This window comes from Artemia franciscana, chromosome 8 (genome assembly GCF_032884065.1).
Source record: "Artemia franciscana chromosome 8, ASM3288406v1, whole genome shotgun sequence".
Classification (NCBI taxonomy): domain Eukaryota; kingdom Metazoa; phylum Arthropoda; class Branchiopoda; order Anostraca; family Artemiidae; genus Artemia; species Artemia franciscana.
In genome coordinates, this window is record NC_088870.1 from 10,844,133 (window position 1) to 10,872,109 (window position 27,977).

At 34.8% G+C, this 27,977-nt stretch overlaps 1 protein-coding gene across 1 annotated transcript; it reads right to left on the minus strand.

Annotated features, from left to right (window-relative positions):
- Window positions 1-290: 290 nt before the first annotated feature.
- LOC136029972 (F-actin-capping protein subunit beta-like) lies at window positions 291-27,831 on the minus strand. Its single transcript, XM_065708537.1, has 5 exons — window positions 27,758-27,831; window positions 19,573-19,784; window positions 13,259-13,431; window positions 8,798-8,997; window positions 291-4,851 (listed from the first exon to the last, which is right to left on the minus strand). The coding sequence occupies exons 1-5, from the start codon at window positions 27,758-27,760 to the stop codon at window positions 4,612-4,614; spliced, it is 828 nt and encodes a 275-aa protein (XP_065564609.1). The 5' UTR covers window positions 27,761-27,831; the 3' UTR covers window positions 291-4,611.
- Window positions 27,832-27,977: the final 146 nt, after the last annotated feature.

The window sequence follows — 27,977 nt, forward strand, 5'->3', positions numbered from 1 at the left end:
CACCCTCCCAACATTTTCATCGATTGTGGCCACTGTATCTAACTTCTAATTCCAAGCTGAACTTACTATTAGCTTCACTCTCTACCTCAACCGCAGTGGTTTCATCCTCGTACATAGCACTAATCATTCTAACGTACAATAATAGAAGAAACCGCAGTAATTGGTCGAAACAAATAAAAGTTTATCAAACAGTTCGTGGTGAAGAACTGTAGTAAGGAGCGACCCGGCGCAATAGTAACCGAAACTCAAAAAACGGAATTTTGATAACTAATAACTAAAAAACAAACAAATTAGAAGTAACGAAATTTATTTGTCCTTTCAAGGAAATAATCAGTTTAAGCAATACTATACTTATTTTTTAACCATTTAAAAAAAATAAATCTGAATCAGGCAGCTCAATACATAGGAAGCAGTTGCAAAGAACAACAAAACCATTCATAGTTCAACCAATTTGTTAACTTCTATACGCACATCTGCAGCAGTTCAACTTGATAGACCTTTTAACAGTTTCTTGACTTCCGAAATTGAGTTTTAGAAGAAACAAAGGTCTGATCAATCAGTCCTTCAAACGTAAATTATATAAGCTCACGTATACTGAAATTAGGTGCAACTAAAGAAAAGAACTTTGCTTATATAATATATACTAAAATAATATACTTATATGCAAATTTTGAATACGAAAAATTTAACAGCTCTAAATTCAGCCATCAAATGTTGGCATAAGGAAATTTTGACCTTAAAATTTCTTCCTTACAAATATTTTGGCAATTTCAAAGAGTTTGGACTTAAAAGTTAAGAAGGGTATTCCAAATGTAGTTACAGAGAAACAATACAAAGACAAGACCATGGATAAAAGTTTATTGCGCGAACATTTGAAATTTGGCGTTTATACTTGCAGACGTTATGCGGGAGGTACCCACACACTAAATACCAAATCAGAACCATTAACCAATGAATCAATTTACAAATATCCCAATATCGTTATCCTAAAATACATACCCTGCCTAGACGCTCTCCCCTAACAATTTGCAAATACAAGTCCAAAGAATTCTTGACAAAGTTCAAAAGGGAAAAACTTCAACTTACAATTCCTGAATGAAAAGTTCAACCAACCGTGCACATAGTTACCCAGTTAGCCCAAATCAGGCTAATAATTAACAATTGCTTTCTAATTTGAGCCAATTTACGGCTAATTGGTAGCCCAAATTGGTCTATTAATTCCGTTAGCCAAACGCATTTTACATTCGCCAAATTGGAAAATCTTTATTTTAATCTATGACAGGAAAATCTGATTTTTCCAATTTAGATAATTCTGAAGAATGATTTTTCACAGTAGAGAAAAAATAAAATGTTTTGGGTCTTTAAGCCTTTAAGAACTTAAAAGTATTGAAGCGATGCAATTCCATTGACATATCACAAGAAAAATATTTTACCAGAAAAGGTATTTTTGAGAGCTGATACTTTTAACCGAACTTGACTTGAATCCAGCTTTGATCCAAGAGGCTATGATAAATCATGCCTGGACTGGACACCTCTTAAAAAATCTAAACAATTTCGGCCAAAAGTTTACATTTAGACTAGTTTTAAAATTGAAGCCTATACTTTCTGAAATATCAACATAAAAAAGAACAAGAAAAAATATCCACGTTTAAAAAATTTTTTCAAGAAGTATGTCTTCTCTTGACAAATTTGTCAATTCTCTATCACCCCCTAAGGTTTTGAGTGGATACACTATGTCAGGTCTAATTTTCAAAAAGTATATCAGACTCATGAGAGTCCGATTTCTTGGAAAGGGCAAGGTCAGAGTAGAGTAAAGTTTGAAAATAAAAATATTCCCAATTCTGTAGAACCCTTCTCTTTTTATTTTGTACATGATCGGCCACTACAGTTTGTTTTGGGGTACTATACACTCTCCCCTACCCGCCCAATTTTCAAAGAAAATAAATTAAAATGAAATTGCTAAACGTAATTTGCAAACAGTTATATATAACTAAAATGGGACTAAGAGTCAGAACTAGTCTGCAGATTGCGTTTTATCAAAAGATTATATGCAGTAAGATGATAGGTAGTAAAGACACTAGCAATCGAGTGGTGTTTTTTTCGAAAATATTCAAGCAGTGTTTCCACATAGATGTATTTCAATAGCATTTAATAATAGCATTAATAAAACAAGACGCATTTAAGTGAACAATTTCGTAAAATTCTGTTGCTAAAATTTACTGTTTCTTGAAATATGCTTTTAAAGTTGAGTAGGGTAGTTAAAACTACCTTTACCTGGAGTAGAAAAGCAGTAACGTGATTTTAAACGTGCTTGTAGTGGCTCCAAAAAGATACTAATTATTTGAAAATTAATTAGATTCAAATACAACTTTCATGCTTAGCTTGGCGCATGGTAATTACCTTTGGTTGGAAAGACTTCAGATGATTACACTAAAACAAGACGCATTTAAGTGAACAATTTCGTAAAATTCTGTTGCTAAAATTTACTGTTTCTTGAAATATGCTTTTAAAGTTGAGTAGGGTAGTTAAAACTACCTTTACCTGGAGTAGAAAAGCAGTAACGTGATTTTAAACGTGCTTGTAGTGGCTCCAAAAAGGTACTAATTATTTGAAAATTAATTAGATTCAAATACAACTTTCATGCTTAGCTTGGCGCATGGTAATTACCTTTGGTTGATGAAATTGTGATATGTACTGCAAACATTGAGAAACAAAACGTTCTAGCCTACGATTTTAGCCTATTACTGTTTGTCTTTGGTGCTCAAAACTTTTCCATCGGGAAATTGTTCTTAATTTTCTGAAACATTTATAACCAAATAAATATTTTTCGTTAAATTTAAGGCACTATTTCAGAAATATGAATTCCATTTCAATAAAACACTCAGTTGAACATCACGCGTTGAGTCTGGGCAATCCATTCATTAGAAAATTTATTATCCGCTTTCGCAAAGAAAATTAAAATGGAAAGCTTTTGTTTTCCACTGCATCAACTACCATCTGCCATCAACGATGACAGATGGCACCGCTTTAACTTAAAAATTCTTTAGCTTGAGCTCATTTACCACGTAGCAGGGATTTGTTACCTTCAATGAGCAATTGATTTTTCTAAATTTTGGCGTTCAAACACTCTTATTGAAAATCGATTAAGGCCATATGGTACCTTAAATCATTTTACGAGGTTCTGTGTCGGCTGAACGTCACAAAGACAAATGACCCCTTAGCGAATTCTCTAGGGAACTAGCTAATATCAAGACCCATTGAGAATTTTTAGTTTGATTATGAAATATTCCTGAAAAGATAGTGAAGTTTACAGTCCCTTTTGTCGGCGAGCTTGTTAATCAAAGCGGATGACACCACAGGGAATTCCCAATGAAACTGAAGTACTCAGATTATATTTCCATTGATCTGATTTTAGAATTTTACAAGCAGATATGCTGGAATATTTTTAAGGACTGCCCTTTCCTGAACTGTAAAAAGAAAATTCTGCTCCATTTAATCGAAAAAAAATATTTACATTTTTTGAAGATGTGAGTTTCACCTGCCAGCTTTTAGTTTTCTGTTATTTATTCAGATGAGCTCTTCAAGTTATGACAAGACCGCCCAATCAATTTCTAAATAGTCAATCAATTAGTCAATTTTTATTATCATTAGTCATTAGTTTTGTGGCTTGGAGGTTTCTTCTTCAGGATGATGGAACCGACAATACAAAATAAATGCATTTTAGGTCACAGTTATTTCTTTTCCTTGCCGGCAAACAGTTATACATACGTGACGCAGCCCACCTATTTGATAACCATGTTTCAATGTCATTAGTTGTAGAGTGTTGGCATTAGTTGTAAGAGTGTGTCATTAGTTGTAGATTTAGAATACATTATTAGTTGTAGAGTGTGTTTATTATCATTAGTACAATCATTAGTCAATTTTCTGTTATTTATTCGGATGAGCTCTTCAAGTTATGACAAGACCGCCCAATCAATTTCTAAATAGTCAATCAATTTCTAAATAGGCCTCACAAACTAAAAAGTTTATAATGGATGAGATAGGGTGAACCTTTTGTACTCTATCACCTTAAATTAAGCATTTGCTTATTGTGCTTCAAAGCTCAGTAAGCTGCAAATCGTTCTTTTCTAGATAGAAAATTCTTGATGCATTTATCTATCGGGATAAATTACATATCTTCCTGTTAGAGCCTTTCCCAAAAGGCACAATGAAGCTGTAATATTTTTAATTATAACCAGTTTTTTCCATTTGCAACGATAGTTTTTGGTACAAGAGAAACAACACAGACGTATAGAGAGGGACAGATTAAGAATTAATTGGAACGTTTTTCTAACTAATTGGGCAAAATTCATTTTGCTATCCAAACGGCAATTAACAGAGGTCAACAATTGTGCTTATTCAATAAGTAATTGCAATTAATTAAAATAAGCTATATTGGACGCGGGATTATTTCTACTCTAACTCACTTATTGCATATAATCTTTGTTCTTATCAGTAATAAACTCTAACAGAAAAAAAGCATCGTATAAAAAAGACGGTGCAACCATAAGAAAACTCCTTTTGAAAACATAAGTAAGTTATCACATTCAATGCTGTGTGGAATTTATTTTTTCAATTTTCAGGTTTTGTCTGTCGCTTTTGTAGCGCGTTAGCGAGATCTATCTGTAACGCTTCTTGATGACGTTTGTCGGACAAAGGCTGTAGTGAGCGTAACCCATTGACAATGTCCTTGGTTTTCCCAAAGTAGATTTCATTCAGTGTGTTGCGGATTTTGTTCTCCATATCTTCAACTAATCGACCAATGTTGGCAATGTGAGGAGACGTGTCACTTACTGTTGCATCGGTCTCCACCTAGTATAAAAAACAGAAATAAGACAGCTAGCTATACAGAGACAGTTCTAGGGGGGGGGGGGCACTTGCCCCGGACGCAGTAATTTTATTGGCACACTATTTCAAATAAATAATTTAACCGTTAAAATCATTTTATAATTGTTATAATTTTATTTTTGCTGAAATAAAGTGGAGGGCGCAGATAATAAGTGAAAATAATTAATAAATTATTATTTAATTAACAAAATAAGTTAAAAAAAAGATTAAATAATAATAGTTAAAATAATTAAATAATATAAATAATACATAAAAAAAAATAATTTGTTGATTAATTAATAAAATGAAAATAATCTTGTTATTAAGTGCAATTTTTCTTAAAGTTTGCCCTGAAAATTCTCTAGGAGATAGGGGGGTGGGCTAATAAAGATTTAGCCCCAAGCGCAAGAAAGACCAGGACCACCATTGCAGCTATAATAATACAAACAAGAGCGTCGATTCACATGAACGTAGGGCGGGGGGCAAGGATTAAATTTTCTTATGACAATTGTTTTGATGAGTAAATTTGCTGATTCTTGTATATTTTGAATCAGCATAAGAAGCCAAAATATTTCGATCCATATATTGTTACCTGAATGCCTTTTTTTTTGTTTCGGTTTTGATTGACAACGCTCGCTCTCTTTACTTACAATTCGTTACCCCGAGCTATTTGAATACACTTCAAAATTAGCAGCTTCTATTTTAAACTGAAAAGGCAGCACGAATAAAGAAATCAACTGATATATGAATTTTTTTATTCAAAAAAATTGTTCGATATGAATGATTGTGAGATGCAGAGAACCAAAAATAGCCCCAGAATTATTCTGTAGTCACCGAATTAAAAGGAATATATGTTACTTTAAACTCACTGCAGCACTAAACCACCTAAGGCCAACACAGCTACGCACGCTCCTCCTCCATTACAATCATTTCAAAGCCTTCGTCTTTGCACCCTCCCAAGAAGTTCCCACTTCCCTTAAATCTTTCCTTACGACATCCTCCTACCCCATTCGGGGACAACCCGCTTTTCGTTTGGTCCTAGAAGGTTGGCCAACAGGGACAATCTTTGGCAATCTGTCATTCTTCATCCGCAGAACCTGTCCTAGCCATCTCATCCTTTCCCTCATTTAACTCTAGAAAGCGGGACTGAATCACATTTTCCGTAAACTTATTGTTTAAGATACGGTCAGTCAGTCGGGTACACAAAAAAAAATCCACACACAATTTCTCTGGAAAACATCTAGCAACACCTCCTCTGCTTTCGAAACCCCCAAGCTTCAGAACCATACTTCATCACTGTCATCACCGTAGCTTCAAATCTTGGTTTGCAAACTTATCTTTCTATTTTCAGAATTTTTTTCCACTGTGAACAACCAACCTGAGCCTTCAATATCCTACTTTTAACATCTTCACTGCCTCCACCGTCTTTACTATCATTACTACCTAGCCTAAGTAAGTGAAACTGTCTACTTTATCGATTTTCTCGTTTCCCCACATCACCTTTATATGTGTATATATGGTTCCCGTGCAACTAAACCCTAATCCAACTCAACACCCATTCAAACCACCCCGATTCAGTTCAACCCCTTTTAAATTAACAATATACAAAAAAAAAATGTGATTCAACCCGTATTGTCACAAGTGAAAAAAGTTAATTTGAATGAAAGCGATTTTATTCATTGGTTAATTCTTATGTAAGTCGTTTTTTATACTGCTTTAAGGCAAAACTATTCCACCCCCTTGACCCATAGCAAATTATGCCCCTGATTAAAATCCAAACCTATTTCTGCTGCATCACATGGGTTTTCAGATTAAGTTTGGGTAATTTGACTATTTAGCTAATTAGGATTAGTTAATCTAATTTAAGCAGTATTAGGTGCGTATGGTACTCTAACACAAATTGGTGATGCTTACGCAAAATATCTCACTTCAACATTAATGCAAACCTCAAAAGCCGTCCGATCAAATGATTTGCCTTCCAAAAGATTGATGATATCCAATGACATTGCGCGGGCGAAGCGTTATCCAATCCAAGCGCGGACGGCCCACGTATTTTGCTGGGAGTGAGATATATGGTGAAATCTAATAGGTAATATGTGATTTTAAGATGTTTGGTTCAAATTTTTTTCTGTCTTCATAACAGAAATAAGAGGTTGCAAAATCGAACCATTTTGCTTCTTTGACGATCTGTCGTAATTATAGTCAATAAACTTCTTTTTGTGATCTGAGCTAAACAAAGCGCAAATGTGAGTGCAAACAGATGACAAGCAAAGTCATTAACATTTTCTATCCATTAAGTATCATCACTTCATGTTTCATGTATCATCACTGCATGTTTGAACCTTTGTGGTAACAATTCTATCATATTGGCCAAGTGCAAAAGCCTGACTACCTTTTTAGGCTAAAAAAAATGTTGCGAAGACGGGTCTTTTAGTCGTTTTATCTTACAAAAGACTATAACTTAGGAAGAGCGGGTTCATAGCAAGCTTTATTATTATTATTATTATATTTTTTTTTTACAAAATAGAAAATCGCAATAGAACTCTTTTCAAAGACTTGTTTAGATTCTCAGAAGTAGAAAAACGATGAAGTTCAAAGCATAGGAGACTAAGTTCAAATTTGAAGTTGAAAACGCTGAAGTTCATGCGAAGAACTTCAAAACCCCGCCTTTCTGCGCACAATTTTGCAGCAGAGAAGATACAGTCGATACTCCTGAAACATTGTGAATGTTTAAAATTCGTGAATGTCGATATTCACCGGTGAATGTCCGAAATACCTTTTTTTCTCCTTGGATTTAGACAGCGTTACCAGTCAACTTTTTCAATTTAATGCAAGGTTTGATGATGACAGGTTATGTTAGATTAGGTACACATATATTGGTCGTTTTATGGAGAAAATTACCTCCAGAGCTTAATGACAAACCATCTTAATGTATTTTGTACCTTGTGTTTTTCTCTTTCTAAATACGATGAAAGTTTTTTCTTTTCTAAATGCGATATAATAGAGCACTGTGCTACTACCATAAAGATTAAAAATTACTGCACCTCTAAAAAAAGAAAAAAAAAGTAAGTCAGCTAACAGAAAGGCTTTGAGTTAAGAAAAGCGTCTTCTGGCCAATTTCATAGACGTATTCATAATAAACTGCTTCAAAATATAAAATTACAGCATCACCAAAATAGTACTGCCAAACGTACACCATTAAGATGAAAAACCGACAAATTGAATAAAATTAAGTTTTGGCTTTATAATACAATTTTAAAGTAACAAAATATCTAGAAATACAAAACAATCAAGGAGCAAAAACTATTTGGAAACAAATCAAAGATGTACAACTGAGTGGATTACGGAACACATAAAAGTTGTATAGGAGTTCCCAAGAAAGAAACTGCAGCTAAATACTCTTCTTTTTTACATTTTATGAAAAAAGGCCCAACCCAGGGCCGTATCCATGGGCACTGGCGGATCCCTAAAGATTTTTTCTGGTGCCCTCTTTCCCTGTTTTTTTTCTTTTTTCACACTTTTTTTTAGAATAAAATTGTTAATTTGGTCAATTTTTGGCACCTTTATCACATTACCGCCCTCACCCAGATTTTGCTCATTGGCGCCCTTGTCCCATTGGGCCCCCTCTCAAGATTTTGCTCTAGATTCGCCCCTGTCCATGGAGTTGGGGTTTCACCTGGTCCCTCCAGAGATCCTTTATGCTCTACGATATAAATAGAATTTAAAGTCTTACGCAAAGAAATGAAGTGAATATGAGCTTTAATAAAATCTAGAAAAAGGAAATAAGAAAGGACCCAGTTTATGCAATTTTTTTTTTCGTTCACGCCGTTATTCATTTCTTTTCCATTTAATTATTTTCCGCATTCCGTTATTTTAGCTTAATTATTCATAGTAAGCAGCTTCAAAATATTAAGCAGCACTAAATAATTACCTGTCTGGTTAAACTCCCACCAAGATTCATAGTGCCAGAACCTTCCTTATTGGTTTGCAACCAAAGCATAGCAGTGGATGTGAGTTTATAATGCGCTGATCGCCCTCCGGATTTTTCTGTAATCTCTACAACGTGGATTGAGTCCCAACAGCCCTTGATTTTCTTGCTTCCGTCTCCACTTTTCTTTATTAAAATCACACCTAAAAAATTTTCTAGTTAATGCAACATTCTCAGGTGTTCATAACCGAAGTTAACATGGATATAACATAAGTCATAGGCAATATTAGTCAGTTGCACTAATGAGCAAGTTTAAGCAGCGTTATGTTCACACAAGAGCCTTACGTCGTCTACTTTTACATTAAGCTTGCTAGTTCATGCAATGTCCTCAATGCGTTCTCACTCAAAGTTCACCGGACAAAATATGAGTGACAGGCAATATTAGTCAAATTTTACGTGTCGTTGTGTTCACACGGGGGTTTTACGTCATCAAACTTTGATGTGAACCTTGTTCGTTAGTACGACATTCTCACTGTGTGCTTACTTGGGATTCGTACAGATAGAGTAATTGTAATATTCAGTAAACTGCATTAATGAGCAATTTTTGGCGTTGCTGCGGTGAGTCAAGTTAGGTTCATACATGATCTTTGCGTAATCTAGTTCGACCTGAGGCTTGCTAGTGAATACGAATAGCTGTGTGCCTACTTAAACTTCAGACAGATAGAATATCGCCGATGGGTAAAATTTGTCAATTACATCAATGAGCCTTTTGAAAGTTGTTGTGTTCACACAGGAGTCTCACGTCGTTCAGTTTGATCTGAAGGATGCTACTTAATATGAAGTTCTCACTGTTTGCCTCCGGCAAGTTTTGACAGATAGAGTATCAGCGATAGGCATTGCCAATAGTATCAATGAGCTATTTTAGGTAGGATTGTGCTCACACAGAAGTTTTACATCGTCCAGTTAGACCTGAAGTTTGTTAATGCGATGTTCTCACTGTGTGCCTACGGTAAGTTTTGACAGATAGAGTATCAGCGATAGGCATTGCCAATAGTATCAATGAGCTATTTTAGGTAGGACTGAGCTCACACAGAAGTTTTACATCGTCCAGTTAGACCTGAAGTTAGGCATTGCCAATAGTATCAATGAGCTATTTTAGGTAGGATTGTGCTCACATAGAAGTTTTACATTGTCCAGTTAGACCTGAAGTTTTGTTAATGTGATGTTCTCACTGTGTGCCTACGGTAAGTTTTGACAGTAAGAGTATCAGCAATAGGCATTGCCAATAGTATCAATGAGCTATTTTAGGTAGGATTGTGCTCAAACAGAAGTTTTACATCGTCCAGTTAGACCTGAAGTTTGTTAATGAGATGTTTTCACTGTGTGCTAATTCTCAGCTGAGCAGATAGAATATTAGTGATAGGCAATATTATTCAACCACATGGATGAATGACTCCAGGAGCTGCTAAGTTTATTCAGTGGTTTTACGGAGTCTCATTTGTACACCCACAACATATAAACTTAATAAGACATGGTTAAACTTTTTTTTCCTTTTGACTAAAAAAGATAGAACTTAACACCATGGAGGAGAACATATGAGAACAACCGACGTTATATTACGCAACCAACTTCAAAGTCATAAAGACCCCGAACGATAAGACTCCAAGTGCCGTTTACCGAAGAAGAAGAATAACTGGATCAAAATGAGGTTTTATATCTGCCCCTTGGCGTGACAACATAAAAGACGAAAAGTTTATGTCAAACACGCATAGTAGCTATTTTGTTACATTTCCTTTCAAATTATTTTTACTTTAATTTTCAGTTACATGACAGTGCCAATTTCGATTTGTATCAGTATCAATATTCATATCAGTAGTCAGTATTAACATGTTTCTTAGCAATGGCTGTTGTCTAGAAAAGAATGCCCAAAAATTATTCATAATACGACATAATTTGTATCTTTTCAAGTCTAGATAAACAGGCCGATTTTGCTTCCATGCGAACTACAATCCTTACCTCAGTAAATTAGAGCAGTGGAGCTTTAAAGGTGAGTAGCTCTAAATGCCCCTTTACTCTGACTGATTAAAATTCAGACACAAATTATGCCGCTCACAACATCGATTGCAACTACATCCCTCTGACAACTGAAAAACATTGCCGATTGCAGCAATGATTTCTATATGAGCATAGAGTAGACTACGCAAGCACGGACAAAAACAGCACCTGAGTATACTCCAGACAATTCAGACACAGCTATTGTTGAAAACGATCATTAGATGAAAGAGCTCTTCGAAGATTCTGTTGGTCAACCTAGGAGACTAAATTGAAAAATCCACTAGTGAAATTTCAAATTTGAAATACAGGGAAAGGCCTAAATTATTATTAATACAAACCGCACTTAAAAAAAAAGAATTAGTCTGTGCGATATGGAAGCCTGGCTGCCACCACTAATCGAAATGATAGCCTACAGGCTACCACTCTTTGATCTCCAATGCTACACCAGTGTCACTGGTAATACCGCTAGAGTATAGTAACACGATCGAGCGGTTTCAAAAGTTCTACAATTTTTCCCAGCACTGATATTACAACTCGCAATATCATTTGTCGACTTCCCAAGGTGGCAGAGCCTGTGTCACCACTGATATCCCTCTAACTATCTTTTTGGAGGGTAAAAGGACACTCCTGTCGACATATTAATGACGGTACTTCTCGAAAATTATTTTCTTACCCTGCCAGGGTTCGGGGAAAAATAATCTTACATAATTGGAGCAAATAACTCACCTTATTCTCCAATGTCTACTCTGATAAAACATGAACAAACTAGCCTGAAGTCTATCTACGAAGTCTCAAAAACAAACTAAAAGCAAAATAACTATTTTCAAACAAACAAAACTGGTGATGGGTGGACCCCAAAAATGAGTCTGACCAATCCGCTAAATTAAATTTTAAATCACTGGCTAATTTTGAATAATATTATCTTTCAGCGGCCCTGATCAGCCAAAAAAAAAAAATTTAACCAAAGCTTTTACGTCTTACGAAATACCTGAAAAAAAAATTTAACCAAAGCTTTTACGTCTTACGAAATACCTGCCTTGGCAAAGAGTATTTAGGTTGTCCTTTAAGCTATACTATAAGCAAATGTAATTAAAAAAGAAAATAGGTTATTTACCTGAAAAGAAAAGGGACAGAGCCCCAACATAGCCTCATCACGATTCGACTTTAGCACCAATTCAATGATGGAGGCTGATATTATTGTTTGCAAAACCTGTCAAAAACGGAAATCACTTCTATTTAAAAATAGAACGTCAAAAAAAACGACACAAAAGTCAATAATTAGATACATTTGCCAAATTGAACTTGTATTTCCATAACAAATCATAAATATTACCGTGCTGAGTGATGGATTACAAGCATTATCGTTAAAAAAGGGGTTAGCGTTCTGGAGAAGTTAGTTCACACTTGTTACGGTAGCAAAAACAGCCTGTAGCCTACAGTTATAGGCTAGCATCTATAGTCTATAAATGTCTGGAGTACTTCGAATGGTAAAACTCAATATTATTGTATTTTTTTATGCCTACGAATACTGCTACCAAGCCTGAGAATCACAGGCCCAGGCTGAACCAATCAACTCGAAAAACTTTCCTACCCTTTTCCAGTTTAGGCTTCCGTAACATGTTAGAAGAACTCACAGTACAGTATTAGAGCAAGAGATAAATAAAACAGTGCAAAAAAAAAAAAAAAAAAAAAAAAAAAAAAAAAAAAAAAAAAAAAAAAAAAAAAAAAAAAAAAAAAAAAAAAAAAAAAAAACGAAGAAAGGTTTTCCCTCTACTGCGATCCAAGAGAAAATGTGACTAATCAGAGCAAAATTTAGTTCAAAGCAAAGTAAGAATATTTCAAAGCCCTATTCCGCAAGTAAACAAAGAAACCAGGGAATAAGGTGAGCCATATAGAAAGACTGAAATTTTAATAAATTAAGCAAAGTCATCCAATTAACTATTAACAAATATTAGACAGAAAAATCACACCGTTAGACGTTATTTTAAAGCAGAGGCGAAAGGAGTTTAAAAAGAAGAGAGAATTTATCTAACTCAAATGAGTGCTCTACGACACCCAACAATGAGCATTTAAAACAAAAGTCGCTAGGCACCAAGGCGTTGCTAACAACAAATTGGAATATAACTAACCAAGGACGTATCTAGGGAGGCAACAGGGGGTTTTGACCCCCCTCCCTCCTCTGAAATTTTTGTCCGACTCGTGAAAACGTAAAAAATGTATATAAACAAATTTTTTGTGCGTTTTACAGGTTTTTTGTCCCCCGCCCCCCTAAAAAAAAATCCTGAATACGCTCCGACTCGTAAAAACGTATACAAACACTTTTAATGCTTGTAGCCACCCGGAACCCCCCCCCCCCCAATAAAATTTTGAATATGACCTTGTGACTAATTGAAAAAGAAGAAAGCCTACCAGCGAAGCCATGGTCTAAATCCCAGAGGTAAACTGAAGAAATTCCACCTTCATAATACATTTCCCGGTATTGATCAAAAGCAGCATTTGCGTCTATTTCCAATTTCCTCAAATTTTCACTTGGCATCGTTCCATCTTCAAGAGGGGGATCGTAAGTGTTGCTCCAAGGAGACCTATAAAAACCAAACACACCAATTAGGCAAATGAAAAATTACAATCAACCAATTTCAAAGTTGTGAAATAGAATTGACAATTTTAATATTAGTGCGGAGAAGTTCCATATTCACATCGGTTTACACCTTCCCTTTTGTAATTGGTCAAAAATATTTAACCATTACAGTAACTAGTAAAAAAAAGTCAGGTTTAAGTTATTAAAAAAAATTGACATTTCATGTTAATCATCAGGTTTAAGTTATTAAAAAAAGATTGACATTTCATGCTAATTTTATACAGTTAATATAGGTTAAAACATGTTAATTTGATTAAATATATTAAAAATATATTATTAAATATATTAAATTTGATTTGATCAACATGGTGTTATTTTAACAGAACATCAAGAAATATTGTATGGATTCCTCACCAATGTATCATCAAATTAAAAATTAAATAATAAAAATACTTAATAATTACAGTAACTAGTAAAAAGAAGTCAAACTTTCTCAAATATTGATACCACAGAGAAACAAAGTTTAGTAGTAAAATATAAAGTAACTCAGTTTTTAAAAAAAAGCATTTATCATTATTAATTCTATCAGTTCCGTATAATTTGCATTTTTTCTCTTTTTTTGAATTTATGCGTTAGGCCTCAATGTACTTTTGATTTTCTGAATTTTATGAAAGTTTCCAGAATCTGCTATTGAACAGGACGGTGAGTTTCCGACATGAAAAAAGTCTCTCCTGCTTGGAGACTGTGGCACTAAAAGAAGGAATTATACTGATGACTGAGCTAAGATACTGTAAAGTCTAAACTCTCTTTTTAATAACTATTTCCCCTTATTTATATAGCTAAATGTCTTTCTTTCAAATTTAAATTTGCAGGGGCAAATCCCGCAAATGGTTTGATGGGTAAGTCTCCCCCCCCCAAAAAAAAAAGAGAAGATAGAAAGTTTCACCAATTGCACAGATAAAGAGGCAAAAAAGACTAGCGGGAGAGTGCAAGTTTCATTGGTACTCCCCAGTATTAATTTTATATCCGACATTGCCCATTTGACCTGGTTCAGTTCTATAGCCTAAGGCCAATATAGCGAACGTCGTAGAAAACTGTGAGAAAGCAGTATGAGTAACTTACTAAAAAAAACTAAAACTTACTAAAAAAGAGTATTACTCAAAGAAATTTCAAATGTAACTTTGACATATTGTTCAGCAATTTGAACCAGATGAACTAATCTATTTATTTTATCGTTTTTATTGGTCAGTTTCGTATGATAATTTGCTTTTCTTTACTTAGTTATGGAAGCTCCATTTCTTCAACCCATCAATGAAGCTAGGGTTGTACCATTACTCAATTCTCCAATGATTTTTTTTTCTGATGGATTGCAAAAAGAATATTTTTATGCATCTGGACTAGAATTATAAAATATTTGTGAACTACTAGAAAAGTTTCATAGACAAGTCCTTTCAGTAACAGAATAACTATTATAGTATAGTAATAGCTATTAGAAGCAGCAGAAAACACTATTTGATGCTATCCTCCCTTGAAGCCCCCCCCCAACTATTATAAAACGGAAATTTTAACTTCCTTGATTCGCGGTTAGAGTGAAAACTGACGCTAGTGTCGACAAGAAAACCGTCAGCGCCATCTAGCACTTGGCATTTTTTCAAGCTTTGTAATCGTTTTCCGTAAAGGACTGAGATCAGACACTTGTTACTACACTAATTTTACCAACTACACAAATTAAATTAATTATTTTTATTATTACTACCAGTACTAGTTCTACTACTAACAATTTTCCACAGCACCAAGCCACCCAAGGCCAAAACGGCTACGCACACTCCACCTCCATCCCAATCTATTCAAAGCTTCCCTCTATACACCCTTCCAGGAAGTTCCCATTTTCTTTTAATATTTCATTATGACACCCTTCCACCCTAACAGCGGACAACCTGCTTTCCGTTTAGTCTTAGACGGTTGGCGGAAAAGGACAATCTTCGGCAATATGTCACTTTCTCATCAACAAAAGGTGCCCTAGCTATCTCAACCTTTCTCTCATTATAGCCACAAAAAGCAGGATTTAACCACACTTTCCGTACAGCTTATAGTGTTTCAAATACAGTCAGTCAGCCGGGTACTTAGAACAATTCGGAGGCGATTTCTCTGGAAAACCATCTAGCAAATTTTCATTCACTTTTCGGAACGCACATACTTCAGAGCCATATTTGACCACTGTCATCTGTGTAGCTTCCAAAATTCTAGTCTTGGTTTGCAGACTTACCTTCCAATTCTTCCGAATTTTTTTTAACTGTGAAAGAACACCCTGTGCCTTGGCTATTCCATTATTAATATTTTCGCTGCTCCCACCGTCTTTACTAATAATACTTCCAAGGTAAGTGATGCAGTCCATCTGATCAATCTTCACGTTACCCAACGTCACCTTATCATCTTCACTTATTCCTAGCCTTAGTGAGTTACTTTTCTTAACATTAATTTTTGAACCTATTCTAGCTCCCTGAACTCGCAAAACCTCCAAAAGTCCATTCATTTTGCTCCCACGTTCATCCATGATTCTAAAATCATCAGCATAATCTAAGTCCAGGGGGAGTTTTTCCTCTCCATTTGATTCCGTGGTCTGCCATTGCCTTTCCTGTGCTCCTTAAGACAAACTCAATAAAAAAGATCCATATAAATAGGGATAGAACACAACCCTGCTTAACCCCTGATTTAATACAAAACCGGCTGCTAACCACAATTTCTACCTTATCCGCAACAGTGTCTTTGCGTGTTTGATGTATGTATATATATGTCTTTAATGTATTCGTCTGGTATACCGTACAAGAGTAAGATTTTGGCTAAAGCTCTTCTATCAACAGAATCTAGCGCTTGCTCGTAATCTATAAAACTTAGGACGAAAGGTTTTCCATAACTCAGACAATTCTCAATTATTAACCTAAGAGCAAAAATTTGGTCAACACATCAGCTACCTTTTCTAAAACCGCACTGTTTTTCTCTTATAGCTTTGTCTACAGCATCTCTCAATCTAAAAAGCATCATAATACTAAGTAATTTGCTACCTAAAGAGACCAGATTAATGCCTTGATAAATACCACACTCAATTATATCATCTTTCTTATATAGTTGTTTAATTAAGGTTTTCCCAAAATTGCTAGGAACTTCCCCTTTTTCAAAAATCATATTCATAATCTTCGCTAACTTATTTCTAACCTCAGAGCCACCATATTTAAGAAACATATTTACCACCCTATCAGCACCTAGAGCCTTATCATGTTTTAATCCTCTTAGTTCTGTTGCTAATTCTTCTTCACAAAACAAACCTTCTTTCACATCCCAGACGTCAAAAACTTCATTTTCCTCTATATCTTTCCTTGCAACTCTATCTTGTTTTGGCACAATTTCAAAATATTCCATCCATCTGTCTTTAACTCTTTCCTTATCACTAATTGCGGGCCCGTTCCTATCTTTAACTGGGATAAGTCCAGATTAACCACTCTCTCTGTCAATTTCTTAACTCAATCTATTACTCACAAACTGTTTTCCTAAAATTATTCCATCCATCTTCCATATTGTCAAATTTTAAACTCTCCAGTTTAGTATTCAACTGTTCCATGAAAGTTTCTCTCAAATTTTCATTCTGGAGTCTAACACCATCATAACTTCCCGGGATATTGTTACACTTGTATTTATTTTGCCAATCTTTCGTGCACAAAAACATAATCAATAAGGTTTGCTGATTTACAAACACGTGAATACCATGTTAGCTTATGGGCCATTTTATGACCAAATACTGTATTGGTTATAACTAGAGTGTTATACCTACAGAATTGCAGCAGTCTGAAGCCATTACTGTTTTCTTTTACTACACCAAAGTTACCTAGGCTAGAATACCATCTATCCCAATTTCTATCGACCTGGACGTTAGAATCTCCTAATAAAAATACCATACTTTTACCAGGGACCCTGTCTCTTTGCTCCAGTAACTGTAAGTGAAATTCATAAAATGAGCAATTAGTATTCTATTACTAATACCTTCCCAGCCTAAACAAGACTTGGCAGCTTCCTTATTCATCATGAGTCCTACTCCCTGTCTATGTACCCCATTTTTACTGCCCGAGTAAATAAATTCTACATTACCTGATTTCATGCTTCCTACCCCTGGGATACAAGTTTCTGAAACTCCTAATAAGTCCATGAAAAAATACACTGAAAAAATACCAAGTTTCACCGAGTACTAGATGGCATTGATGTTTTTCGTCAACGTTAGTGCCAGTTCCTGCTCTTATAAGTTATTTCCTTTAAAATGAGCCATTAAACAGCTCTCTATAATGTTCCACTTCTAAGCTATCTGAGCTGGAAAAGATAAATGAAAAGACAGGAAAAAGAAAAAAAAAAGAAAATCATCATTGTGAACTAAGGAGCTCCTACAAGATTGTTGTTAGAAAGTTTGAGTCATATCATTTTCCTTTTGTGAACTTTTACATTTCTTACAGAAACTAAAAAAAAGAAAAAAAGACAGAAAAGAGAAAACAGAATTGAGAAGAGTAAAATAAAAAAAGTTTCTCATTTCTAATAAATAAAAACTTGACAAAAAAGGAAATTAAAAGTTTAGATGAAAAGAAATAAACAGAAAAGAAAACAGAAGAAGAAAAAAGAAACAAAAGAGAAAAAGGAAAAAGAACCGTACAAACAAAATACCATGGTTGCAGCCACTTTTTTGATTTTAAAGCCAAAGTATTTCCCTTTTTATTCAAGCCAAGGGACGGTAAGTATCCTATATAGGGGTTTTGGACAAGGCGGTTCTAATAGTGTACTTCTTGTTTTGGTCTGATTTTATTTTTAGGAGTTATTGCTTATTATATTTCTTAGTACTGGACGTGATTGTCTCTTACTAGGTTGCTAGCTACTGCTGCAGCCTGGACCCATACTCTTTGATCTATACTTCAATAATAAATGGTAAAATTTTTTACCATCATTCAATCACTACAATTGTGTTAGTTAAGCACAAAACATAGTGGACTAGTTAGGTCTTGAATAAGACATTAGCAGCTCTATTGTATATATGTTATGTTTAATCGTGATATTATTCCCATGGGTTTGTTTTTATTGTTGTTTTAATTTATCTTCTTTTTCTTCCTTGGCAGCAAAGATGCCTTATTGATTGTGCAGACAAAATACTTAGAGAGCATATTTCCTCTATGAGCTTCACTAGCTTTGGACCCTTTTTTCTTTTTTTTTGGAGTTCAGTATGCATCTTCTGAAAATATTTTCTTTTTGGTTGTATCAAGTATTATAGTATTAATTTGTCCAGCAGTGAAAACAGTTTGACAATTAAAACAAAAGACTTTAAGAACTGAGCTTTAACTTTCAAAAAAGAAAATCATCATTATGAACTATAAAGAGTTCCTACAAGATTGTTGTTAGAAAATTTGAGTCATATCATTTTCCTTTTGTGAGCATTTACATTTCTTACAGAAACTATCTTTTTTGCCAAAAAATTATAAGACAGAAAAGAGAAGACAGAATTGAGAAGAGTAAAGTAAAAAAAAAGTTTCTCATTTCTAATAAGTAAAAACTTGACAAAAAAGGAAATAAAAAGTTGACATGAAAAGAAAAAACAGAAAAGAAAACAGAAGAAGAAAAAAGAGAAACAGAAACACAATGAAAGGTTCAGCATATCTAATGTACAAAATGTTGACAAAAAAAGAGAAAAAGTTGACAAAAAAGACGAAAACAAAAAAAGAAAAAAACTAAATTGAAGAGCGAAACAAAAAAAAGAAATAAAAGAGAAGATTCTTCTTAATTTCTTATATGGCAAAATTGCAAAAACACTTTGAAGCTAAGCACAACAGTGCTCTTCTCCCTTATACTGTGATGAAATTTTCAAAACCCTTAAAACAAAAACAATCAACATGAAGAAAATATTGCAGGATTCCTGAAATATCTTGCACAGCCTAATACAGTCCATGCAAATCAAGAGGCTTAGCAAACCTGTATGAATTGTAATTTAAGGTATAGTCAGATCTTAGATAATCTATCCCATCATTTTCAACTCAAGGATCTTTAATAGGCTGATTATCTGAACTATGGAGGTCTTAATCTAGTCTAACGTAAACAACAAAAACCAAAAGCCTTAGTAAACCTGTATGAATCTCCATCTCTGTTATAGTCACATAATAGGTAATCTTTGCCAACACTTTTATCTCTAGCAACTTTAAGGGGCTGATCAACTGAACTAAGAAGGTCTTCACATAAATCAGGAACAAGGTCAATAAGGTCACTCAAATTCTTCTCAATCTGTTGGGGAGGGAGTCTTCTCATCAAATCAAGGGCTCTATTTAATTGTTCTTCTGACTGAAAGAAAAAACAACTTAAATGAGGAGGCATACATAAATAGGATGATATACCTAATATGCCCTTACCAGTATGAGGCCTACCACCAGAATATCAGGATTTTGGAGTAGTAAATTTTTGGTGAATAAAGTAAGAGTAACAGAAATAACGTAAGACGCTTTGGAGTTGGAGTTATGGAGACACATACAGGTCCCCCACTCAAGTCAGTGTTGAAAGACTTTTCTCGGCATTGAAGTTAATTAAATTTGATCTGCAGGCATCTATGAAAGAAAATATTACTAAGGCAATCTTGTTTCTGAGGAATATGAAATAAACATGATAGCAGGCTAAATAGCCAAGGCTCAGGGTATTTTTTCACAGTTAAAAAAAGTTTGGAAGAATTAGCTCCAAAGTGCAAATTAAGGTAATCTGCAAAAACTCTTCTAAGTTTCCATTGCTTATTATTCCCCATGAAGTTCCTATATCCTTTTGCATTGCTTCTTCTGACCTCTTCCAACCTCATTCAAGAATATTAAGTTTTTGTTTGGCCCAAGCTGGATTCACAAAAATAAGACTGATTTTTAGCAACCAATCATTCTTTTTTTCACATACAACCTAACCATCTTAACCTTTATTTCCTTATACAACTAGAAAGTTAAATTGAGCTGTATTTTCATATAGCATATTGTTTGTTATAAGGTTATTATAACAAGAAAGTAAAACTATCCATAGTCCCACAAAGAAACAGCTAAAAAATTCTACTATTTCATTTCTCAGGACATCTTTAAAGACTAACTGAAAGCATTTTGGATGGTTCCATTGCAACTGAACCCCTCTGTAACTGAACCTCTGTGCCACTGGACCCCTTTGCAACTGAACCACACTGCATTTGAACCCTTGTACAACTGAACCTCATTTAACTGAACCCTTGTGTAACTCAACCCCATTTAACTGAACCCCCTGCACTCAGTTTTTCTGTATTCTACAAATGTAAGGTAACATCATGGGATAAATCACAAGTTAGAGTCTTTACATGTTCAGGCTTGTTGGAATTGTTTGTTCTTTAGTCATTAAATAAATTCCAGTCAAGAAAATCCTCAAAAATCTCTGTTTTGTTGTCAACACTGATAGACTCCAGGATATGAATGTGAGAATCTTCTCAGGAACAGGTAAATAATAAACTGGAGAGTTTAAAATTTGACACTATAGAAAATGAATGGAATAATTTTAGGAAACTAGAATGTGAAGTTGCTGATAGTGTCTTAGGGAAGTTATCAACACAGTTATCTTCCTCATATCACCCTTGTTTTTAGTTGTGGTCATAGTAGTAGCAGTAGTCATAATAGTGGTAGTAGCATGCACATTTTCCCTTTTGGTCAGTAGAACACACAACTTATCTAATCCTGTAAGTTTAAACATAATACCCAAAACCATTTCTGAAATGTTACTGATATGGCCTTTTTACAAGGTAAATGGACATAGTGTGTTTTGATTGAGCTAGACAATCCCCTTAAGATTCCCAAAGAGCTTCACTTCAATATCCTTACCCTTTTTTTTAACCAGGAATCAAACATACCCCCCACGTAATTAGTGTAATTTGCTATTTGGCAATTTCCACCCTCCCACCAACCCCAGTTTGCCCTCCCCCTCGCTAACGAAGCTCAAATTTAGTTTTTCAAAAATCTTATCAAGACTAAGATAAGCCTACATAATTAAAGCATCCAGAGAAATGGGGTCAGTTTTGTTTAGTATATATCTCTGTCTTTATGGTACTATGTGGCTCATATTTCACTGTCATTTCCACTTGATTTAAGAAAATTGGCTCCAACTTTGCCCTACGTCCAGGACTTTTACAAAATTATGCCATTTCCCCTTTTTCAAATAATAAATCCCATTTGTAAACAAGGAACAAATTGTATAAACTACAGCCCTTATCTAAGTGTTGTGGAGGGGGGGTCTTGTCATTGCCAGTGGCATAGTTATTGGACTTTTCAGCTCTGTTGAAAAAAAATGGCTATCTTGAAATTTGAAATTTTTTACAAAAAAAGGCAAAAAAAGAAAAAGTCTTTCAACGAAAAGTAAGGAACCCTATAAAAAAAAACAAAGAGAAATAAAATCGAATAATCTACCAAGGCAAAACTACCATAAATCATTCACCACAATTTATTATAAATAAATAAATGAAACCCAAATATACAGAAATTACAATAAATAACCAATACAAACTAAAAACAAGTAGAGATTAACATGAGTAGGCTAATTAGATCTAAAATCAAAAGTTCTGGCTTGCTTTTGAAGAGTTAAACCACCATTTTTTACCCAAATACATCCAATAAAAATTTTGAAATAGCCATTTTGTTCAAAATAGACCAAAGGTCAAATAACCATACCTCTGGAGTTAATAACCCTGCCAGCAGCTCCCACAGCAAGGGCTGTAAGTTAAGCCACTTGCTCATTGCTAACACATAAGATCCTAAAGGAAAAGGTTTTTGAATCAAATTTGGAGGGGGCTCATTTGATTGAAAGCAAAAGTTACTGTGCCTTTTTTAAGAGCCAAAAGTGATTAGAGGGCTTCCACCCCCCTCCCCTTTTACCCAAATACATCTGATTGAAACTTCGAGAGTAATTTTATTTAAAACAGTCTAAAGTCTAAATAACTATGCCCCTAGGGCTCACAACCCTCAGTCCCTGGTGCAAATGGTGTAAGTTATGTAAGTTGTTTATTGCTAACATAGAAGGTTTTTTTTTCAAGAAAAGAGGCTATGTTTGATCCTGGATATATGAAAAAGCATACACAAATCTGAAAAAGTTTAAACAGCTGAGTTTAAACTTACAGGGTATGCTGAGGAAATGTAGAAAATAGCTGGAGTACAACTAATGCACCTCCAAGATTCTAATATATGTTTTACCCCATAATACTATCTCATATTTCTAAACTGCTGAAACACTAAGTCTGGGGTTTCAGTTGCACAGGGGTCCGGTTGCATAGGAATTCAGTTACCTGGGGATTCAGTTACACAGGGGTTCCATTAAATGAGGTTGAGTTGCATGGGGGTTTGGTTACACAAGGGTTCAGTTGAATGGGAGTTCAGTTAAATAGAAGTTTAGTGCACAGGGGTTCAGTTTCATACACACCACTTTGAATATAATATTATGAATTCGCATTTTTTTTGGGGGGGGGGGGAATCCAAGGTGGGGGAAATTTGTTGTTTCTTTTGATTTTTCACTGAAAATTAACAAAAAAAAGGTATTTTTCAATGAGAATTCTAAAAAAATTCAAGATATAGAGGGTGCAAACAAATCTGAGGGGGAGGGGGGCACATGCATCCACCCTACAATATACTCACTCATCTTATTAATATACTCGGTTTAAGAATAATATACTTTCTTTTATGCTGTATGATTAGAGAGCTATCATTCCTATTATTTTAAGCACTTGACATGCTTTTACTCTGTATTACTTCTAATCCATATCAAACATACATGCAGTAAGTGGTTCAAAACACCATAGCATATATCAACAAGGCACTAGTGACAGAAAATTTTCAAGTGAATTTAATTTCTAAGATCACTAAGAATCACTGATTAAAAACAGGGGCAGATCTAGAGCAAAATCTTGGGGGGGGGGGGGCTAATTTGACAAAGGTGCAAATGATTGACCAAATTGACAGATTTGTAAAAGAAAAGGAATGAGGGCACCAGAAAAAAAATCTTCAATTCCTCCCCCCCCTGGATTCACTACTGAGTAAAAACATGAACTGTTTACTGGAAAATTACTTTCATTACTTATAGTTTCATACTGTATATATCTAAAACGCCTTCAGTAATGGTGAAATATCCTTAAAATTTAGCAATAATTTGCTTTTAGAATATAAAGTTAACTCTCTTTTTTCAATAAGAAAAAGAGCCTGGCCATTTTTTCAGGCATAATGCAGTCTGCCTAATTTTTGAGCAAATTCCTGTATGATGCAGCTTTAAGGAAGTTCTTTTTTGTTAATATAGGCCCACACTCAGAACTTAAACAATACAAAACCCAAATATGGGGATTTTCCTCTCCTAAAATGTAGAAATTAATTTTTATGACTAAAACCATATTTTGTAAAATATTTACATTGAGATAGTAGACATGCACATCCACAGATACTACAACAACAAGGACAGCCTAAGAATATCTTCCTTCTACCTCTAAATACTCACTATAGGCATTGAGCTATCTAAAGCCAATTTGCTTCACAATTGGATTTGCCAAAATCTTCTTAACAAGCATATACACCACTCACGGTTCCAAATATACTGATGGTAAAATTCTACTTTAGCAGCTTCTTACTATTTTGAAAAGTAAGCTAGACAAATGAAACTTTCAGTAATGAATCCAGGATCAGAAGCTACTATGTTAACCCTGGTCAGATTTCTAAGCCTTAGAGATTTTCTTACTTGACAGGTATTGACCTATTGGGATTTTAACAAAACACTATTATACCTTATTTACATTTTGGTTTTTCATTTATATTTTCGGTTTTGAAAAGAGTAGGGCAGATTCACAAAATGTGGGGGGGGGGGCAATGAGTTTATTTTCAATTTTTTTTTTAGTCAAGAAAGAAAAATGAACAGCATTGAGCAAATATATCTAAAACAGAGGGTGATAATTAGCAGCTGTCCAGCAGCCACAATTCACTAGGTTGAAGCTACCACTATAGCAACAATTAAAATTACTTCTATTTTTTGTTAATTAAAAAAGGCATTAAACAGTTCTCTCTGATGTGTAATGCCCTTCCAGATGCAGAGAAATGAAAAAAGATGCTTTTGAAGCAAAATATTGTTGCTGCAGCCAAGGGACTGTAAGTTTCCTTTATAGGATGTCTTTTAGTCTGTATTTTAGTCTTTCTATATAGGAAGCATTAAGAATGTTCAGTTTAACTTTGTCTGACCCTTGCACTCAAGGGCTGGAGAGAGATAGTTTTATTTTTTAGCTAACAATGGCTGTATTTATGTTGTACTGGCATGTTTTATGCCAGCTTTCAAAATAGATTTTCATTCTAGGCATTCTAGGCTAGTATTCATACCTTATTGTTTTGGATTTTTCCTTTTATATCCCATTGTATATTAATAGTGTACTAATATCCAACAGCAATATGTATTACTAAATATTTCCACTGTCATATATTTTGGATTGGGAAAGGAATTCACAAACTGTAAATGAAAGAACATATTTTTTAGGGGAAGGGGGGTATACCTACAAAAACTTTAGGTTCAGACAAGAAAGTTTTCAGCTGAGAGCTGAAACTGTGAGTGATTCTTTTATTTATTCTGATAGTGGTTGGTTGAGCATGTCTGTTTGAAACTCCAAATGGGATCTGAATCATTTATAATAGGTGTAGTTTACTATAGTCTGTCTACCCTTGATCAATGTATTTCACATCTAGCTGTATCTGATTTCATATCTATGATGAATGCCCATGAGCATTCAAAAATCTTTTTGTTTGGAGATTTAAAATGCCTGATGTTAAGTGGGTTGAAGGTAAAGAATTCCCCCTGAAAGTAGTCCTTCCTGTGTCACTACTAAATCCCTCACTGACAGCCTACTGATGCAGATTATTGACCAAACAACATGATTTAGGCACCAGCAACACCCCTCCTTACTAAGCAGAGTTGTCACAAATGACCCTGAAAAAATCCTTTCTACTTCCTATCACCCTGCAATTAAAAGCAGCAAGCAAAAGGAAAATAAAAAAGGAAAAGCAAATTTCAAAAAGGAAAATAAAGTGAAAAAATCATTTACAGTTTATGAATACACAGCAGAACCTGTCAAAGATCAAATGGGAGAGTATGGTTGACAGTGGTAACAAAGAAAAAACCTGGGAGGCACTTAAGACAGTAGTACTAGCTGCAGACAACAAACATACCCAAGTATACTGGTTGCCCTCACCAAAAACACTCCCTTTCCTATGCAAAGAAGTCATAAAGGCTAAAGGGAAGAAAAAAAGAGCATGGGCCAAATACATACAGCACAGATGTGATAACCACTATGATACATTCAAGAAATGCAGAAACAGGCAAAGAAATTTGACTTAGAAGATTGTAGAAAGCCCATGAGGAGGCAATTGCAGCTGATGCAAAGCAGAATCTAAAGGGATCCTGGTGCCATGTCTCAGTAGCTAATCCCTCTAAAAACAATATCCCAGATCTCATGAAAGAGGATGACATAAAGACCTCAGAGGCTGAAGAAAAAGTGGATTTGCTGAACTCTAGCTTTGTTACAAATTTCTCCACTCAGCCCATAGCAAACACTCCACCCACTTTACCAGAGCAACCAATCAGAGAACCAGTATACATGATAATTATAAGTATAGAGAATGGTCTGAAAAGGCTTAAAAGCATGGATGCAAATAGAGCAGCTGAAGAAATTTGTGAGCCAATAGCAGTAATGTATGGGATGTCACTCAATTCCACAGTGCTCCCAAGTGACTGGAAGCAGACCAACATTAAGTCCATTTTCAAGAAAGGGAGAATGGACCAAGCCAGTTTTATTGCACAGTAAGTCTTACTTCTGTTGTATGCAAGGTCCTTGAGAGCATCATAAATGGTGCACTGGTCTCTCACTTTGAAAGAGATCAGTCACTTTCAAAAAGTCAGCATGGTTTCTGTAAAAGTCACTCAATTGAAACAAACCTCAGTTAATCATATGACTTTGTGACCAGCCTCTTGAATAATGGCCTTTTGGTGGATGTCATATTGCTTGATTAAGCAAAAGTCTTTGAAAAAGTACAGCATCAACTTCTTCTCCTGAAAATGAGCAGGGTGCATGAGGATATAGTTGCCTGGATTGACACCTTTCTAACTGAAAGAACTCAGAGGGTACTAGTTTATGATACCACCAGTAAAACTGTTTATTCTGATGAAATTCCTGTAATTAGTGGAGTCCCACAGGGCACAATCCTGGGGCTCAAGTTGTTTAGCATATACATTAATGACTGTACAACTCATCTGAAAAACCCACTGACACTATATGCTGACAATTGCAAGCTCTTAGGACAGGCCCAAATTAGCCCTAATCACTCAACAATGCAAAAAAATTTAGATCAACTATCTAGATGGTCATCTGAGTAGGGTTTGCATTTCAACATGTCAAAATGCAAAGTCCTGTATCTTGGTCAAAACAAACACAACATGACAATGTTACCATATTGGAGATGACCTACTTGAAGCTATAAGTTAGGAGAGGGACATGGGGGTTGCTAGTTAGGAGAGGGACATGGGGGTTGCTGTCAAGGACAAACTCAGGTTTCAGAGCCACACACAAGCTCAAGTTGCAAAAGAAAACTGAGCCCTAGGGCTCATAACACAAATATTTACCACCATGAAGCTGTGTGGAGTCATGAATCTGTATGAAGCAATTTTACATCTACACTTGGAAATTGGAATGATCCTAGCCTCTCCCCATTATAAAATGGACATTAAAGCACTCAACTCAAGGGTGTCCAAAGATAAGCAACAAAACTCATACCAGCTTTGCAAGCCAAGCCATATGAGGAATGCCTTGTATCCACCATGTAAACATCTATACATAATGTTGAAGATTACCAGTCTGTTGTCTATGTATAGGAAAGATACCTTTCAAGAAGAGTATCAGGCCAAGATTAGGCATTGACTGAGTAGGCTGCTGGGGGTCTTATCCTAGCCTATTGAATAGGCCTTTCTCAGCCTAGTGCTAGGCCATATATGATCCTAATATGGGGACTAAAGTGAAATTTTCATGGTAGCAATTAGTATATCCAATTTCTGTGGTAGCATTTAGTATATCCAATCTCTGTAAAAAAACCACATCAAGTAATGTATTTGTCTTTCAGCCTAGCTAGGCTATTTAATTATTAACAAAGCTTACTGCTGATTGTTTCAAAGAAGTGAAATTCTAATTTTTACCAAAGATGATTCAGAAATATCATCCAAAATAATATATTTTCTTATTGTAAAGGAATGGTGAGAAACATAATTACCATCTCTGGAAAGCTATGGACAAGCCCTATAACAAAAATTCTAAGCAACTCCTCTCGATTCTATAATATACGAGTATAATTGTTATTTTGGCCAGGTTAATTGAGATGTAATTATTCAAATACATACTTTATATCTTGTTAAGTGATTAATATGACCATTATTAAACCAATAAAATTTTATAATTGAGTGTAATATCAAATAGTTGACTATTATAATATG

Excerpts from the sequence above, each read along its gene's own strand:
- LOC136029972 (XM_065708537.1), bottom strand. Across the intron at positions 8,998-13,258 it reads TTTAGACCATGGCTTCGCTG|GTGTGATTTTAATAAAGAAA; the intron begins GTAGGCTTTCTT and ends AAAATTTTTTAG. Across the intron at positions 4,852-8,797 it reads GTGGGAGTTTAACCAGACAG|GTGGAGACCGATGCAACAGT; the intron begins GTAATTATTTAG and ends TTTTTATACTAG.